We start from the raw sequence: 19,443 nt of genomic DNA on the forward strand, positions 1-19,443 counted from the left end.
CTTAAAGAACTGAAGCTCACTCCCAAGAGCCGATGAGTTGGGCTGGTTGGGTGTTCATCTTGGAGGAGTGAAGGGACCTGGGGAAGCCCCAAGCCCCAGCACCCGAACTGGGCTTGGCGTCCAGGTCTTCCCATTCAGGTCCAGTGCTCTTCCCGCTCTGCCAGTCTACACCCCTTTATAGAGGAAGGGCGGAGAGTGCCATGACCCCAAGGTGATGGAACCTTGCAGGGAAGATGTTTTGAGGTTTAAACTCAAGTCAGCTCCCCAACCTGCTTGAGCAGAACCAGACTGGTCTATGTTAACCTGACTTTGGAGGCTGAGCGGGTTTCAGTTTCTTCCTTACTCCCCGGACCTCTGGTTATGGGGAACACTCTGGAACAGCGACCCATGGATTGACTCTTGTCTAGTGAGAGGTCTTCACCCCCAGGGCCCCAGCGTTTCAGAGCCATGGCTGCCCTCAGACCTCAGCACGGAGGGAAGCGTGCCACTCATTTGTGCTACCTACCCTTTATGGCCTCTTTCACAGCAGAATCCACAGGGAGTATGTTCTTCTCTACCAGCTCCAGGGGCCCCGGCCGGAGAGCGATTTTTTCATTGAGGTCATCTGCAAGTCGGGCTCTTTTCAGCTTCATCTGAGCAGTTGGAACGGATCTCTCTGCAGTGGAGCCTAAGGGGTTAAAATCAAAAGGGTCAGCTCTAGAATTCGATGTTATTTTTGTGGGGTTTTTTTTTTTTGCTTTTGTAACCCAAACACTCTGACACATTGTACTCCACCATCCTAATAATTTTTCAATGCAATCATCCTCATTTCACATGGATTAGCAGCGAAGACTAGACACTTCCAAATAAAGGCAAATAGAGAAGCAGAGAAGAGTTAGAGAAACTTGCTTTGTGAGGATCTGGGGGAAAAAAAAATGTGCAATTTGGCGATTCTGTAAGTAAGTAGTCCACGGGGCCTGTATTGCTTGCTGACACTAAACTATAGCGTTTGCATGCAAAGCCTGTCTACATATTGCCCGGCCCAGGCTGAGCTGGCAGTAAATATTATCTATTATTATAATTAATTGTAGTAGCGTGACTTCTCAAGAGTTTTAGACTTGTTGAGGTTGTGTTACTAACTGATTCAAATGTCCAGGTCCAGCTGTAAAAGAAAAACAATTTTGGGGGGGGGAATATTTAATTAAACAGGGATTTTAAAAAATTGAATTTATCCAACAGGCAGTTTCTCATCTTTGGGAGAGTGGGAAAGGTCACTGACAAGCCCTGAATCACCGCTCTATTCCTCTTTGGGTGAGGCCCAGACTTATTTCTGTGCAAGAACGTGGAAGAGAATCTTGTGAGCCGGTGGTTGCCATAACGCAGGACTGGAAGTTAGGGTTCCACGGGAGTTTGTAGCTTTCCGCTCAACTCTGCACACTTAAAAGTTGAGACCTTTACGGACGTCCTGGTCCTATTGTTCTATTAATATCCATCTACTAACCCAGGCTTAGTGTCTGGCCGCTGCTCTAGAACTCTCCACACAGGGGAGGGCTAGGGATGTCTCATGGTTGCAACAGGTCAGCCTTGCTTAGAAGCTACATCTGCAAAGCACTGGATGTGGGATGGAGAAAACATCCATATTCCAAACCCCAAAATGGAAGTTTCTAAGCCCAAATCCTCTCCCAACTACCCGTCAGGCCAGTGCAAGGGCTTCTGCTACACCCCCTGCCTCAGGGATCTTTCTGACCTATCCTGCACAGCCATACAGGATTCATCCTCAGAAAACACTCCTTTCTTGCATCCCCTTCAAGATGGTCCTCTCCATCCATCTCTCAGTCCAGTTTCGCAGGCTCGCCAGAAACTGAATCCACCCCCTACGTGACCTGAGATGGTTGATGCCCAAACTACCACTCCAGCGAGCCTGGTCCTTCGCCTTCTGCCCCCCGCCCCCCATCTTCCTGAGGTCACCTTTGTACCTTTGCTTACTTTGTTTCCCGGCCCTAACAAAGTCTTCCTGACTCCTGTTCTTATAGCTTCCTTCTGCTTCGACTACCCCCAGCAGTTACAAGCATTGGTCCCTAATCTTATATTGCTATTTCCGAAATCAGACCATGAACCCTTGGAGGGCAAGGGTCATTTATAATCTAGTAGATCCTTTGTGCACCAGGGAGCCAATTTCCAGTTTCTGTGGGGGGGAAGGGTGGGTTTCATGGGAACCAACAGAGACTAAACTTGGGGTTTCTGTGGTTCATAGCCTGATATTTTAATTCAAGACTGGCCTGATACAACAGATGATGCTTTCTTGATTATAATATTATACATACGTATTGTCGTAAGTATGGAAAACGCTAAAACATTATGCAAAAGAAGTGAAAGCATTAGGAAACTCCCCACTTAGGGTCAACTGTTTTTAATAACTGGGCATCTTTCTTAATTACTTATACAGTATTTATTGGTAAGTCTGTATTTCTTCATCATAGAATCTGACTGTAAATACAATTTATGTATATATTTTTGCCTCCCCGATTTTGACTGTAAATATAGTTTTGTTTTCTGGTCTCCTCACTAAGGAGCCTTTTCTCATTAAAACACGATTCTTCTAAAGCCTCATTTGTGGTAGCTGCAAGTTATTTAATCACACGGATGGTGCATAATTTATTCAGTCTCTCTACTATTTTCTGACGTTCCACTGATTTCACTGTGTCGCTATTTAAAGTAATGACATGATAAACGCCACTGTACATAAATCTTTGTATGTCTGATTATTATTTTTTTGATACAATACTAGACATTTATTACTGGTATGAAGGATGGACATTTTAAAGGAAGCTGATATATGTTGGACACTCCCTATGTGCTCAGAGAAAACTGGGAGGGGGCACAGCCCAGAATGAATGCCAGGTCTGGTACTTCTTGGCCTCTATATGGCTTCCCAATTTGACCGTCTACATGGCCTCAAATGACTAGATGAGAGCTCAAAACCACCACTTTGGAATGGCAGGGTACCCTTTCTAAGGGGAGTTAGCAATTGTGCAGAGACAAAGGACACCGGAAAACGGCCCACGCTCCATTCCCACTGATGGGCCCCAGTTTATGACTCTGGGCAACCTTACCTTGGAGTATGTGCATTTTCACCACGTCTGCACGGTCGGACCTGTTTCTGACCTTGTGCTTCAGGGTGTCTTCAGCCTGTCAGACACACACACAGAATTAATTCTGCTATCAGCCTCATACACTTGAGTCACCTAGTTTTAACTTTAAAAGAAACCCCTTTTCTCTCAAAGGGAAAATGTCTCTTTTTGTTTGTTGTTTGTTTGACAAATGCAACATGCAAATATCTCTGTTCTCCTATGTCTTGATGAAGGAGGGCTCACAAAGACCTCTAATAATTTTAGGATAGAAAAATAAGACACAGAGGTCAAAAGCTTGGGTCCACCTCAGCGCTCCACACTTAAAGGCCAGGCAGGTACCTAATTATAAAATATTAATAAAACTGTGATGATACTACACTGCTTTTGCATGAGAGCCAATCCTATTCCATTGCCTCTTTTTTTTTTTTTTTTCCGGTACGCGGGCATCTCACTGTTGTGGCCTCTCCCGTTGCGGAGCACAGGCTCCGGACGCGCAGGCTCAGCGGCCATGGCTCACGGGCCCAGCCGCTCCGCGGCATGTGGGATCTTCCCGGACCGGGGCACGAACCTGTGTCCCCTGCATCAGCAGGCGGACTCCCAACCACTGCGCCACCAGGGAAGCCCTCCATTGCCTCTTAAAAGAGTCAGAAATTAACTAGAGTCAGAGATGAAATGTAACCTCAATCCATCCAGTATAACATGACAACATGTGCCCCCCTCCTGTTTTGCCCTTGATCTCTCTCTCAAGACGTGAAAATGTAAATCCTGCAGACTGAGACCCACTGTAAGCTGGGAGGACACTTAGAGATGAGTTATTTACTGAGTCTCGTGGCTTTCTTGATGATGGAGTTGTCTGTAGGGACGGCGCTGGCTGTGACAGGGCCACAACTGGACCTCAGGGCTCTGATTTCTAGTTCTGGGTTTTTACCCCACTATCCTGAATCTCTTAATGGGCCCCCGAGAGGAGTCTGGGGATCACTCCAGTTCTGATGAAAGACAATTATTCTCCAGGCAGTAAGGAACCCCAGCCTCTCACGAGTGACTCTGAAGAGTCCCAGGGCTCTGCTCCTTCTTCCAGCCCCTCCCCTCACTAGTTGCCAGGCTAAGACGTCCCAGGAGAAAGATACCTAATGGCCTTTCCTTCTACATACACTGCTGATGCTTGCTCAATAGCACTTACTGTATTGATAAATTCAAGTGGCGGAGATTTGCTCTGGAGGTACAGAATATACACCGATTCCCCCCCTCAAATGCTAAGAGAAAGAGAAACAAATAGAATTCCCTTTGCCTTTAAATAGCCACGAATAAGCTCTGTATCTGCAGGCCCTACCCTACCACTGAATTGGATTTAAAATAATCTGATTGTTGCTGAGAAAAGCCTGTCACGAAAGAGAGGGCAGCTTGCCGACACACCTTACCTCCCTGTTTCATGTCTCTCTGACCCCCGCCGCATCCTTGCAGGGATACCCGCCGACATCAGAAAGATGGGGGACATTTTCTTAAAGCTAATAAACAGTAGCTTCAAAGCCAATACTATTGATCCCATTTCCACAGTTTTCAGTTTCTAGGAGGAAGATTGCACATGGTGTGCGGGGAGGGGACCAGCAAATCGGTTGAGTTTGCAGGAGAAATTCTACCCGCTTTCCCCCAAGCTTAGCATTCAGAGATCCAGAGGCTGGGGCCTGAGTTCAGGAAGGTGGGAAGTTTGCAAACAGTTACCTTGCCACTATCCAAACGTTTTCTTTGCTCATGGAATTCAGGTGGGCTTTTCAGGGCTGAAACAGAAAGACACAGACGTGAGCAGAGAGGGCTTGGGGCTGGGAGCGGCGTCGCGGTGCTTGCCGGTGTGCTTGCCGAGCGGTGCACAGTGGAGACGTGATGGACATGTGATGGCCTTCATCAGGCCACAAGCAATGGAAGAGGAAAGGCCTGGAGGTCACCAGCTTCCCTGCAGCCGGAGAATCCAGAGGAAGGCGGACGTCAGCCTCAAACAAGAGGAGCAGCAGAGACAGAATACGCGACAGGAAGAGAAGTGGCAGAGACAGGGCATTCCAAGATGCTGAGGAGGGACAGGTCTGGGGGAGGAGACCAGGCAATGCTCTAGCTTTAGGGGAGACTGGGGTGACTACCACCCTGTTTGACTTCGCTCTGCCCTTGAGTGCGCAAGTCTGGGTGGAGACTGCAGTCTGTGGAGGAACCTCGTCCCACGTTGCAGGAGGGGACTTGTCCTTTGGGTCAGGGAGTTGGCTGGTGGGGTAGGAACGTGCAACCAAAGGGCAGTGAGTGAGAAGCACAGAATCAGACTCTGAGGGCTGGAAGGGACCTTGGAGATGGTGAAATACAGCTCCAAGCCTGAGCGGAATGGGGAAACGGAGGCCCACGGAACGGGACTGCCTCGCCCAGGGTCACACAGGTAGGGCTAGGAGCCTAGGTCTTCTGACAACCTAACTTCTTCCAGGGTGTGATGCTCAAAACACTAACAACCAGTCGACAGGGCACTGGTCCCTCACAGCTCACAGCAGCCGGAAACAACCTGGACCGAACGTCAGCCTCCCTTCTTTCCAAGACCCACTGCTCCCCTTCCCAGCTCCCAGCAACTCCTCAGGACGATGCACTGAACTTTTGACTTTGCAAAGCAGTAGAACATCACTCAGCAAAATTCTACCTTTTTACTGGTTTTCCTGATCCCCTGGAACAATTGCAACCAGAAGCCGTAAAGGACCACCTTTCATCAGAAGTGATGAGGCGGTTCAGAGGTTAGAGAATTGCATCAGATAGTTTTCTGGATAGTAGGTCTGGACAAGTGGGCGAATCACGTGATCCAGGTTTCTAATATTCACTCCCACAGATGTCAACTCTCAAGCGGCAGGCAAGAAAATATTCTTCCAAACCTTGGCTGGCGTAAAAAAATTGGATTTCTAGCCAGATGGGCACTTGGGGCTGTGTGTGTGTGTGTGTGTGTGTGTGAATGTGTGTGTGTGTGTGTGCATGTGCGTGAGTGTGTGTGCCTCATTCAGCCTTAAGACCATGCCGAATTTGAGCCCAGCTCTCAGACGGGCTTGCTGGACAGCAGGCAGACTCCACTGTGGTCCTGGCAACTGATCGACCACGTTATCCTCTACTGAGGATGCTGCCTGGGAAGCTACTAAGGCATCTCTAAGTCTTCCTGTCTCACCCCGACATCTGCCATGTTGACCAAAGGAACGCACAGAGTAGTCCCAGCTGGCTGCCTCGTGCCGAGGAGAATGGACAAGCACACTATTCTCCTCGATCTGACCAGAGACTAAGAGGCTTCCTTCCTTATAGGAAAAAAAGAATCACCCGTTGCTTGACTATCTTATTTCCCACGGATCTAACAGCCCCCGTTTCTCTTTGCTGCTTTTCATGCTTAAAATGAGCCTCTCTGCCAACCCTGTCCTTTTCAATGGCCGCTTTCCCCCTCCCTGTCTCCTCACTCAGTGGCTCTGAGGAATCATCTGGAAAACTGTGCAGGCCTGCCGCGTTGCTCACGCATTTTCTCTGATTTGGGTCTGACCCTCATCCTGAGTCAGGAGGCTTGCCGTTATTTGCCCTTGATCACAGTTGCAATTTATATTGATGGAGTTTTGAAATCTCCCATTTCCCCAGGCAACCAGATGCTACGAATCTGCTTGAAGTCCAGCGGGCCCTGGTGAGTCTGTACAACCTGAACCCATAGGTCTGCACCTCTGTCTGACAGTCTGGGGGTCACCTAAGTGGGTATTATATATTGGTGCGGCTTAATCTCTTCCATAATCCAGAAAAGGAACTGATCTCAGTGTGGCCTTATTAAGTGGTTAAAAAGAGCAACACAGCCTTTGCCTTAAGAAGCAACCCTAAGGGAACAGCATGAATCTATCTTGAGATCGCTCTTACATTCCAAACTCAATTGGTTTTAATTGGGCTTAGGACTTAGGGGCAGTTCATCTGGTTCTCTTATCCCTGAGGCTTTTCAATTCTTATTTGCGGAACTTATTAATTCTTCTACGAAACACTGTGTTTCCTGTATCTTAGCTTGCAGAGCTATAAATCATCACTTCTTGGTGTTAACTATTCCCCTGTGAAATGATTGTACAGTCCAGTTCTCCAGGGTCAGGAGCACAAAGGTCTTCTGGGATCTTCTGCCCCAGGGTGGGAGAGGCTACGCCCATTTAGCCAGAACTTGGGAAGGAAGCTAAAACATCCACACACTGCTTTACCCCACGCTCTTCTTTTCATGGCTTAAGGGGTGTTACGTGGGGTACCATTTGGCTTGCCATGGGCCCTGTGATTGACATTTGCCTTTTCTGTGATTCCAGAGAATGTGGGTTTTAGCCACCTCCCCTGAGGGCCAGCGAAAGCCATAATGCACCCCCTATCCCAGTTGACTTTTTGGAAGAAAGGACCTCCTTTGCTGCCAGCCCTGGGAGTATCCAATGGCACAATTTTGTATTTAAGGGACGTTGACATTTAGGATTGAAAAGGAATTTGGATTTCTAAATTAAAAAAAATAATAAGTCAATGTGATCTCAAATTAAAATACGGTTGTAAATTCAGTCAACCCCACGTCTAACTCATTCCGCCTGGAGGAAGATGAATCGCTTCTCACAGGGGAATTCATGTTCTCGCCGCGGAGTTTAGTTAGGGGCTGTTCCTATTTCTGTCCCCGCGGCTCCAGCTAATTTGGGTCAGCTGTGTGTATAAACATTTGCTTACTTAGAGCTCAGGAAAAGATCCCAAGATAAGAACAGGCCTCCTGCGGTCCCCTGCTGCTAACCTCCTGCTTCCAGCAGGAGCCCAGCAAAAGGAGAAAACAGGCTGCAAGGCCATGGACAATCCGTCAGGGAGAGGGGCCTGGCTCTCACAGAGGAGGGGCCTGGGGCTGGTAGCAGCTCTGGTGGCAGAGGCAGGGCCTGCCTTCTCTCCCAGGGCCGCTCACTGCCAGGCTTGCAGGGGAGAACCCAGCTCCACTGGTATACGGATAGGGACCAAGAGGCAGCATCAAAGAGGCCGCATCTTGGGCAACAGATGGAGCAATGGTTCTCAGAGTGTGGCCCCTGAACCAGCATCTTCAGCAGCAGCTGGAAACTTGTTAATAATACCAATTTCCAGGCCTACAGAATCCAAAGCTCAGGTGGGATGTAGAGGGACGGAGGGGTCTGTGTTGGAACACGCCCTCTGGGAGATCCTGGCGCCCCGGCGTTTACAAGGCCAGTGGGTGCTGATCTAGAGTCCTTGGGAAACTAAGAGTTCAAAAAGTGGGGAATGATGTCTAGGACTGATTTCTCAGTATTTCAAAAGGCTGAAGAAAAAGGGTGTGTTTGCCCAGAGAAAGGCTGCTTAGTTCAATGAAACTGCCACTTCTCATACTTGCTGTCTCGAATCAGAATAACTTGGGTTAGAACTGGTTGTTCTCATCAAGAAGCACTGGCTGGTAAGCTTATATGCCACTAATTAAAGACAGATATATGGATTAATAATTCACATATGTAGGGTTCTTTGGGAGGAAGACAAAACTAATTCAAACGCAAGACCTATGGCAGTAATGGGTATAGTTTAAAAAGTGATTAAAATTTTGGGAGCCTTCCCTGCGGGCTCTGTCCTTGCTTTGCCATCTATTTTTGGAACAGCCTTGAACACGTCTGATAGGTTTCCTGTGTTCTCAGTTTCCCACTTACAAAATGCATCTAGTAGTACCTGTCCTCTCTTGGCTCTGCTGTTAAGGACAAGTTGGCCCACGAGTATTTTTTTTTCCCCAAACAAATGGGCTCCATGCTATGGGTGTGATAATGCTTTGGAAATTGTCTGAACTCTTTAGGTAGCAACAGGTTGCCTATTCGGTACCCAAAGGATGGCCTCAGGGGTCTGAAAAGAGTGCCTTTTCCCAACGGAGCTCTGTAATATTTAAGGCCTGGCTTGCACACTTGGAGAATTTAATGCATCACACATGAATACTTTGGAATTTCGCAGAAGGGTTCAAAGACAAATTCAAAGGGTGCCTGTCATCACTGGTTTACTAGTTTCTAAGGAGCAAGGAACTAGAAAATCGAAGGAAAGAGGGAGGGAAATAAAGAAGTGAGGATTTTAGACCCAAAGGGGCTTGGCATGAAAATCCAGGGCGCCTTTTTTTTTTTTTTCCTCTCTCTGAGTTTGAGATGTTAGAAGGAAGGGGAGAGGGACAGATGAAACCCTCGTGCCGTGTTCTGCTCAAACAGCCAACAGTGTGTGGTACGGAGGGTGCTGTGGGGAGAAGCCAAGTCAGATGGAGGCACTGAGGAAGGGAAGGAAGACTTTGCCCCGTCAACGTCTCAAAACTATCAGGAAGCTGCATGTGCTGTGGGTAGAGGAAGTGCCCCGTCACTCTTCTTGCTATGCAGGAGGATCACAGAATTCAGGGATTTACCAAGGCTTTGCAGTAAGTATGTGGCTGCTGAGGCTTGGATTAGTCTGCAAAACAAATAAAGGCAGCACCATTCACAGACAGCTCATCGTATCTTTCCATTCATTGACATCGATCAGACCATGGAACCAGGCTGCCCAGAAACTTCTTTCTGGCCAGCGGTGCTTTCTCTGAGTCTCTGGGGAGAAGTTGCAGCCTCTCTGGGCCCCTGGGCCTCTGTAATCCACTTCAGTTCTCTAATCTCGTTTTCTATATTCCTGGAGAATAAACTCAATGTTCCCTCCTCTCTCCCCTGGGTTCCTATAGATCAGCCCCACTGTAGTAGCAGAAGGAAAGGGAGAGAAAGTCATCTATTTCCTTCAATTCTCCCAGAAACTCACTCCGTGTAGCGGTGGGACATTATCCAATATTATGAATGGGGATAACTAAGCAGGAGCGATTTGAGGAACCTTCTGGACTGTAGGCTCTTTGAAACAGAATTCATGTCTGACTCCTTTGTGTTCCATAAGGCCTTCCTCCCAGCAGATGGTCGAAATATTTACTGAATTGCTCTATGACCATTGTTTTCTTTTTTTTTTGTTGTTGCATTGAAAACTCAGAGCTGATCGTCTTTCTGCACTAAGGCTTCTGAAATGGTTGGAATAAAACGGTATTTAAGATTCAACCCAGGAGAGTGATGCCCAGAGAAAAGAAGATAGTGGGGAAAATCTGTCCGAGAAATAATGAACAGATCTGAGCCCCATCCATAGGGCTCCAGAGGACGAGCCTGGGCTCTATCTCGAAGGCAAGAGAAAATAAGAGAACCTTGATGTCCTCTTGCAGCCTTGAGCCTGGCAGGGAGGGGTGGCAAAGCCATCCCTTTGAACTCTAGTTGATGGTGACAAGCAGGCAATTTGAAATCTCCGTTTTGAGATTCAGAGGTAGGATTTTGGAGAGGAGTCCAAACAATATATTCTTAAAGTAATATTTCTAAGTTAATGTTGAGAGGCTATTTCACTCAGATTTCACGACTCTTTGGAAAATGTGAATTCCGCCATTGATACTATAAACGTGAAAGCAATCTTAGAAGCCAACCTGGGCCCATGCTTCTGGCCCGAGAACGCTTTCCCACTGTTTGAAGTTGTTCAAGGGGCCGTGTGCCTTCCTTGACTAAATTCAAGGAAAAATGCCTTTAAGGGCATTCAAAGCACCGGAAGGGGAAAATCCTAAACCTATAATATATACAAGTAAGATAGGAGTACATGCTTAAGAGAGGTGATGAAGGGCGATTATAAAAGAGACTTTGATTCTGTGATTGCTGTGGCCTGTTGGTTACTCATCAGCAACTTTGAAACCTGCAGGATGCAAGCCCATGAAGGAGGAAGAAATTAAATTCAATCCATGTGGACCAGTTTCACTAGTCTACTGAAAATCACCCATGGTCCCACTGGAGTCAGTGGGGGAGAAACCTTCTACTTAATCATCAATTTGGTGCACATTTGAAATGAGACCAGCCACAGAGCAAACACAGTGGAATTTTCCATTCACTCTTGGTCATGGTGAGACATAGATTACAACGTAGAACCCAAAGCCATTTCATTAAAACCATGGGCTTTTCCTTGGCATTTTCACATATACATGTTTTTATTTTCCCAAATTCCAACTGAATTTTTCTGGCCACAAAATGTTTGATGATAGAAACTTAAGGAAGTGCTTTTACAGTTCCAGTGATTCCTTTTGAATATTTGAGTCAAGAGCCCTACACCAGGATCAGGAGACACGGGTTCTGGCCTCAGCTCTGCCGCACTAGGAGTGGACTGCACTCTTTTTTTGCAATGGACAATGCCCTTGGGATTTAATCTAATGTACCACTCATGACTAATTCTGTCCAAGGAGACCAGGCGTTTCCATTGACCAGCTAAAAACTGCAGAGCCATCCGATAACACCATAAGGACAATCGACAATTCACTTGGCCATAAGCTTTCCATTCAGGCAATTATGACAAGTTTGAAAATTCAGGGGGAGCACTGCAATTATTTCCAACGTATGGATAACGTGAGATCGTGTTACTAATTTTATCGTGTGTGCATTTAAGGTCTCACAGTTCAGGTCTGTAAGTAGGACCACACTGGGCCCTGATTTGGGGATGTTTGAAAAGTCTCCTAGGCCTCTCCAATCTCGGCTTCATGGAGGTTAAAGACAATGAGACATGGACTAGGGAAGGGATTTTCAAACTCTGTTTAAAGACGACCAGCGCTCTGGGGAGGATAATCAGGGTCATCTAGGAGGGATGAGGGGAGCCGGGTGAATGGGACAGAGGACCCCGACCCTGTTCCAGTCAGTGTGTATATATATATATATATATATATATATATATATATATTTTTTTTCCCCCCATAAATTTAAAATTTTTATTTATTTATTTATTTTTGGCTGCATTGGGGTCTTCGTTGCTGTGCACGGGGTTTCTCTAGTTGCGGCGAGCGGGGGCTACTCTTCGTTGCGGTGTGTGGGCTTCTCATTGCGGTGGCTTCTCCTGCTGCAGAGCACGGGCTCTAGGCATGCGGGCTTCAGGAGTTGTGGCTCGTGGACTCAGTAGTTGTGGCTTGCGGGCTCAGCAGTTGTGGCACATGGGCTTAGTTGCTCTGTGGCATGTGGGATCTTCCCGGACCAGGGCTTGAACCCGTGTCCCCTGCCTTGGCAGGCGGATTCTCAACCACTGCGCCACCAGGGGAGTATATGTGTGTGTGTGTATATATATATATATATATATATATATATATACACACACACAGACACACACTATCTTTAACTATTAAAAAACATTGAAAATCAGTAAATTAGATGATCTCCAATGACTACCGGCTTTGCTTCCCTCCATTCTACCCCCTTTCTTCCTCCTTTCCTCTTTCCTTCCACTTTAAAAAATTCAAATGATAGAACGAAGACATAAAGAGCCCTCTTGTAGAACATAACTAGTTTCACCCTGACTCATACTATCTGTGTCTCTTGTCACCTTTTCCCCTGAAATCTCGAGTCTCCGCGAAGGACGGTCCTGCTCACTGTGGCCCCCCACAGCACCTGGCACACCACCCTGCAGAGAGCCAAGTTCATCATGAAATGTGTTGAGTTTGATTGAGCTGAAAGGACCCTGAGACCATGGGCTCCTGTTCCTTCCTCTAGAGCGGCTGCTTTTACACACATGCCCCCGGGGGCGCTGAGTAAACAGACTGCATGTTTCATGTCTGGGTTGATGAGGCTACCATCTTGGCCCCCAGCCTCTCAGCAGGTGCAGGGGCTCGACTGGGTCTGGCTTCCCCAGAAGCACTAAGTCATCGAGGTCTAGGGGCTGGGCCTGCAGGGTGCACCTGCTGCGGCTCTGACATTTTTCCACAGCAGAATCGACACCCTTGGGAAGCCTGGAGAGGAGATGGCTAAAGAGTAAGGAAAACTGACGATGCTTAATCAACCCTTCTCATTTTTCTGAATTAAAAAGAAATATCATTGCATTACTCTTAAGACTTTCCCCCCGCAATTATCTTAATCAGACAATGGGCTATGGATGCAAAATTTCTGTCAAGCAGTATTTCGTTAATATGTACACTACTTGATTCTGAAAATCCTGGACAACAAAATATTATATCTTCATTGGATTCGACTCTACAAATGGACGTTCAATTTGCATGACTTACATAAGGGTGTTATGTAAAAATGCACCATCGGGTTCATTCCTATTTTTATTAGGTGTTTCACTGACTCCCTGAAATTTAACCCCAGCAACCTAAAAACAAAAGTTTATTCTCATCCGAAAGCCAGCTGCAAGACCCGGGCTTGGATTATTTAAGCACGTAGGTTAAACTTTAAATCAGCTGTGAACAGCTTGAGGGGATGCAAAGGTACCAGGCCTCTCTACTCCAATTGCCTTTCCAGAATTAAGGGAAAGAAACACCCGTGAAGGAACAGGTTATTTGAATCCCACTGAAACCGATGTGCTCATCTTATATCTGAGGGCACGTGGCAGAGACTGTGGTCTACGGAGAGGATCCTGGTGGATCTAGACTTGTCTACACTCCATTCTTAGTGAATCGTTCTTCTAGACGTGGTTAAACAAGTTCGATTCTACGTGTCTGCAACAGGATTCTGAAAAAGACTGGCCTGCTCACAATGGAGTGCGAACGTATTTATCTGTCTTGAAGTCTGCAGACTCTTGGTCTTTCCTGGGTTTTAGCACCTGCCCTGCTGGGCTGACTGAGATGAAACAGGCCACACAGACTTGTACCTTTGGTTTCTCTTCCTCACTGTACATTTTACTGAAGCAGCCTTTCAGCTGCAAGGTGAGATCTTTCTTCTGTGCTTTAGCAAACCTCTAAAAAAGTTGTTCTGCCATAGGTCACCTGCTGTTTATTCTTTGTAGCACTTAGCCATGAACAAAGAACTTCACCTGAATTACCAAGGGAAAGGGACTTAAATATTCTTAGTTCTGTTCTGGTTCTGAAGCACCGACAACACTTAAATTGTTTGGACCTTGGATCACAGGGCACCAAGGTTACTACCTGCAGGACATTCAATCAAGGGCACATGCTTAACCCTGAAGCCACAGTCATGACGAGGACCTGGATTTCTGCAGGAGTCATTATGGATATTGACTTTTAAATCTTGCTGGGGTGAGAAGTTCGAAAGTGTCACCTAAAGGAGCTTACATGGTGATTCCATTTATCCAGTACTTTTCCTGTTTCTATAGCTAACCCAAAGTTAGCTTCCATTGCTAAACTGGCAGGAAATTTCAAACGTATCTTCTAAAAGATATGATAATCCTTCTTCTTTGACCCAAATGATGGCCAGTAATTCAATGTTATACCATTTACACTAGAATGGTATTGCCACTCATTATTCCAGAAAGGAAGCACTGGACAATATTCAATTACTTGTGGACTCAGGTACCCACACAGAAGTGAAACCGAGGAGGTGAGAAAAAGGTGATGTGATTGATGCTTCCGGAAAGAAGAGTGATTAGATCCAATTCTAAAAGTAGGAGAGAGGGACGGACGCCCATAGAATTGTGTTTGTCCTATAAACAAACCACCACATTAGAATTTTCGGTACAACCTATATGATTAAAGGGAAGCGCTTACAGGTGAGTAGCATTTGGGGCTAAGCCTCCTTGCCAAGGTCTGGGGTTCCTGCTGACACAGAGTCTGTGAGGATCTGGGGAGACTGATCCATGGAATTAGACTATGACCTCTGAGGTGCTTTCCAGCTCTCAAGCTGCATGGTCCCATGGTCCAGATCAGTCAATAAGAGATGCAGCTACTCACGTGGTATGATGCCTTGGTTAGCCAGCTGTTCTTGGGTCCTTCTCTGTTGAAGCCGTAACTGTAAAACTTAGAAAAGCAAGTGTTAGTTTGTGAGTTGGGCTAAGACTGATAGCAATCACTTCTATTTGCCTCGTACTTTTTTTTTTTTTTTTTGCATCACTCTTCTTGCATTATTTCTAGAACAGTTCTGAAAGTCTGCGTGAAGGACACTTGCGCGTCTGTTGTAGACGTGGAGAAGGAAGGATGAGAGAAGCTGAGGGGCTTGCAGGGTTTTGCAGCAAGTGGGTAACAGCCAGAGACTGGAAGACTTGTCTCCTCTGTGAAGTGAATGTTACTTTCACAGCAGCATGCTCTGTCTTCCCCTGCTAGACCACCTGGGAGGTGAATACCATCAAACACTGCTGGGAGCTCGGCCATGATTTCAAAGGAGGAGACGGAGTAAAGGAAGCTTGGCCTCTCCACTCTCACCTGGGTTCAAATCCCATCTCTAGCCCCTTCCTATGTGGGTAACTCTAGGCAAGTTGTTCAACGTCTCTGACCCTCAGAGTGTTTTCATTTGTAACTGGGAACAACGCCTGCCTTACAGGATTGTTATATAGTTTGATTAAACTGTGTATGCAGACTGCTTAGCAGGGTGCCTGGCACCTAAGTCATCAATAAATGGTAGTATTCTGAGAGTTTAGAATCCACTTGGAAATTCAGAGAAGGGCTATTGGAGTCATGCTTTACTTAGAAAAATTAAAACATTGTTATCTGTCCAAACTATAAATTATAAAACTTTGTTACTATCCCTAGCATATTATTTATGATTTTCTCATTCTCTTCACCCCTTTCCTCCTAAAAACATACCCATCATCTTTGGACATTTACAATTTCTCAGGGAGATTCTGAGTTCGCCATCTTGGTTCCCGGGTTTAAGTTGCTCAGGATAAGAACAGAAAGAGCAGAACTTTTCAAGGACAGGGATTGGTTTAATCGCCTTATAATGAAAAGAGAGAATAACCATTGCTTTTATGAAGATAAAATTAGAATGGAGAGAAGAGAAGCAAAGATGAAAAGGATATATGGGCTGATGTTCGTTTATTTAGTATTTCAGAGTGAGGCTTCAGAGCAAATGCAGTCATAAGATACACTGAGAGAGTAATGGAGAAAGACAATTTTAAAAAGTGTTGCTGTGGGTTTTGAATTGGCTTCTCACCAAACTTCTTTGGGAGAGACCAATGTCGCTGAAATACTTTTAATTACTTTTGGTGGCTGGACTGTGCTTCACTGAATAGCCTCATATGACTCCATCTTAGGACTGGACAACAAAGAGGACTAAATTATTTAACTTTGTGGATACATGAAAACGACACGAGCGTTTATTATTCAAGCCCTCCTTCAGACCAACCCTCTTACTGATAAAAACCATAAACTCTGAACATAATGTGAAAAATAACTACGTGAGGATTCTGAATAGTGACAAAATCAGGCAGACTGTAGGGAGGAGTTGACACTTGGAGAGGTGACTTACATGCAGGTGAGTTTCTCATTTCGGGGCGGGAGGCTTTGCCTTGAGGGTGGCCTGTAGTCATGAAGTGGCAAGTCATAGGCAGTTAAAACTCCAATAGAAAACCTGCTCATCTTTCTGGCCAGAGGAATCAGGAAAAGGTGCCCAGACAACCAAGGCTGCCCACCAGGGAGTAAGGGGGAAATCAGTAAGGGAGGGAGCTGGAGGAGGGGGTTCCCTAATTCCATGTGTGAATCTCTCCAAGTTTCAGGTTGATCCACTAATGATGTTTCCATGGGGCAGATTCAAAGCAGCACAGCAAAGGTTTAAAATTAAACTGGAATTTGAACATCTGTGCACACAGGCAAGAGAGAGCTTAAAGTGGGACTCTACCTGGGTTAACTGTGTGCTAAAACAAAAACATCAGCATTCTCCTGAGGACCGTAGGAGTCTATGTATAAGATTCACAATGTCCAGGATGCGATGCACAATTACTCTACACACTAAGAATTAGGAAAATGCGACCCACTCTAAATGGAAAAGACAATAATGAGGTGCTAACCTTGAGATGACCCAGATGTTGGAATTATCAGACAAGGCCTTTAGTTATTTTCAACTATGCTCAACGAAGTAAAAGAAAACATACTTGAAATGAATGTAAAGACAGGAAGTCTCACCAAGAAAACAGAACACATAAAAAGGAATCAAATGGAAATACAAAACTTAACAGTAGAATATCTGAAATAAAAAATTCACCGAAAGGCCTGAAAAGAGAATGAATATTAGAGTAATTAATCGGTATACTTGAACACAGAGCAAACTGAAGAAGAGAGAGGGAAATGATGGAAAAAGTGGACAGAGCCTCTGGTACCTGTGCCACAATATCAAAAAGTCTAATATCAGCTAATTAGAGTCCTAGAGAGAGAAGAGAAAAATAAATAATTGCCCAAACTCCCTAAATTCGGTGAAAAACAGAAATTTACAGATTCAGAAAGTTCAACAAACCCCAAACCAGATATAGTCACAGAAAACCACACTTAGATACATCATAATCCAATGGCTGAAAACCAAAGAGAAGGAGAAAATCTTGAAAGTAGCCAGGAAAAACAACACATTACATAAAGGGAAACATTGATTTAAATAATCACAGACTTCTCAGTAGAAATCATGGAGTCCAGAAAATAAAACAAAATGAAAACAAACCTGAAACTGTCAACCCAGAATAGGAAATATCCTCTAGAAATGAAGGTGAAATAAAGATATGTTCAGGTAAAAGGGAAACAGGATAATTTGTTGCCAGCAGACTTTACTACAATAAGGAATTAATTTCCTTATTACTTACTACTATGGTTAAGGAAATTCTTCAGGCTGAAGGGGAATGATATCAGAAGGAAACCTGGATATTCAAGAATGATGAAAGCATATCAGAAATGGTAACTAGCTGGGTAAATTTTAAAGATTTTTTTTCTTCTTAAGTTTAAGAAATATATATGTCATATGTGTGTGTGTGTGTGTGCGCGCGCGCGCGCGCGTGTGTATATATATATATATATATATATATAACTGTTTAGAGAAAAGTCATATCATTGTCTGGTGATGTTCTTAAGGCATGTAGATGTAATACAGGTAACAATTATAACATCAAGGGCCCTTTGTGACAGCAAAGGCTATAGGTAGACTTTAGGTAGACTATGAAAGGTTAATTATGTATATTCTCATCCTTAGAGCAACTAAAAAAAAAATGCCAAGAGGTATAATTTAAAAGAATAAATAGATTAAAATGGAATGTTAAAAAATATTCAAATAATCTAAAACAAGGCAAGAAATGGGGAAAATAGAAACAAAAAGTAGAGGGACAAACAGAAAATGAGTAATAAAGTGGTAATCAATAATTACATTAAATATTAATGGGTTAAACACTCAAAAGGCAGATTATCAGGAGGGATTTTTAAAAAAGCAATATTCAATTATATGCTGTCTACAAGAGACACACTTTATACATAAAGACTCAGATTGGTTAAAAACAAATAGATGGATAAAAGATACACCATACAAACAGTAATCATAAGAAGGTGGAATGGCTATATCAGTTAATACATACTTTAAGTCAAAGAGTATTAACAGAGATAAAGAAGGGACATTTCATAATTATAAAAAAGACAATTCATCAGGAAGACTTAGCAATTATAAATGGATAGGCATCTAATAAGAGCTTCAAATTACAGGAAGCAAAAACTGACAGAATTAAAGGGATAGACAATTTCAAAATCATGGTAGATTTTTAAGATCCCTCTCAACACTTGGTAGAACTAGATAAAAAATTACTAATGACATAGAGGATGTGAACAACAATATCAACCATCTTGATTTAATTTATATTTATAGAGCTCTACACCCACTAACTACAGAATAAACATCCTTCTCAAGTGCACATAGTACATTCATCAAGATATACTAGACCATAAAACAAGTTTCAATAAAAAAAACTGAACTCATATAAAGTATTTCTCTGATCACACTGGAATTAATTAGAAATGGGAACCAATGTGCTTTTTAGGAAAATACCAGGTGATAACTTCTAAATAATTCATAGGTCAAAAAATAAATCACGAGGGAAATTACAGATATTTTGAACCGAATGATAATGAATATACAACATACTACAATTTATGGGATGCAGATAAAGCAATGCTTAGAGGGGAACTTAGAGTCTTAAGTGCTTCTGTTAGATTAGGAGAAAGAGTTAAATAATCAATGACCTAAGTTTCTACCTTAGTGAGCTAAAAAAGAAGTATACTCAAAGTAAGGAGAAGGAAGAGAAATAAAGATCAGAGCAGAAATCTTCAAAACAGAAAGCAGACAAGTACCAGAGAAAATTAACAAAGCCAAAGGCTGGTTCTTTGCCAAGACAACAAAACTGACAAAGCCTCACCAGACTGACAAAAAAAGAAAAAAGAGAGAGAGAGAGAGAGAGAGAGAAAGGATAAATTTTACCAGTATCAGGAATTACCACCCTAGACACTCGACATTAGAAAGGATAACAGGAAAATATCATTAACAAATTTGTGCCAATAAACTTGACAACTTAGATAAAATTTCTTGAAAACTACAACTTACCAAAATTGATACAAGAAGAACCAGAAATCTGAATA

At 44.3% G+C, this 19,443-nt stretch overlaps 1 protein-coding gene across 5 annotated transcripts in view; it reads right to left on the minus strand.

Moving 5' to 3' along the window:
• Positions 1 to 19,443, minus strand: part of MYOCD (myocardin) — a 259,110-nt gene that overhangs the window by 45,842 nt on the left and 193,825 nt on the right. For 4 of the 5 annotated variants that reach the window (XM_067717582.1, XM_067717581.1, XM_067717584.1 and 1 more), the window contains exons 2-5: positions 14,803 to 14,868; positions 4,830 to 4,885; positions 3,093 to 3,168; positions 506 to 667 (exon numbers count right to left, since the gene is read on the minus strand). In XM_067717582.1, coding sequence (XP_067573683.1) covers positions 506 to 667; positions 3,093 to 3,168; positions 4,830 to 4,885; positions 14,803 to 14,868 — 360 coding nt within the window. Of the gene's footprint in view, positions 1 to 505; positions 668 to 3,092; positions 3,169 to 4,829; positions 4,886 to 9,510; positions 9,555 to 14,802; positions 14,869 to 19,443 lie in introns of all 5 variants that reach the window. The other variant, XM_067717583.1, reaches the window with a different exon arrangement.

Source organism: Pseudorca crassidens, chromosome 19 (genome assembly GCF_039906515.1).
Source record: "Pseudorca crassidens isolate mPseCra1 chromosome 19, mPseCra1.hap1, whole genome shotgun sequence".
NCBI lineage: Eukaryota > Metazoa > Chordata > Mammalia > Artiodactyla > Delphinidae > Pseudorca > Pseudorca crassidens.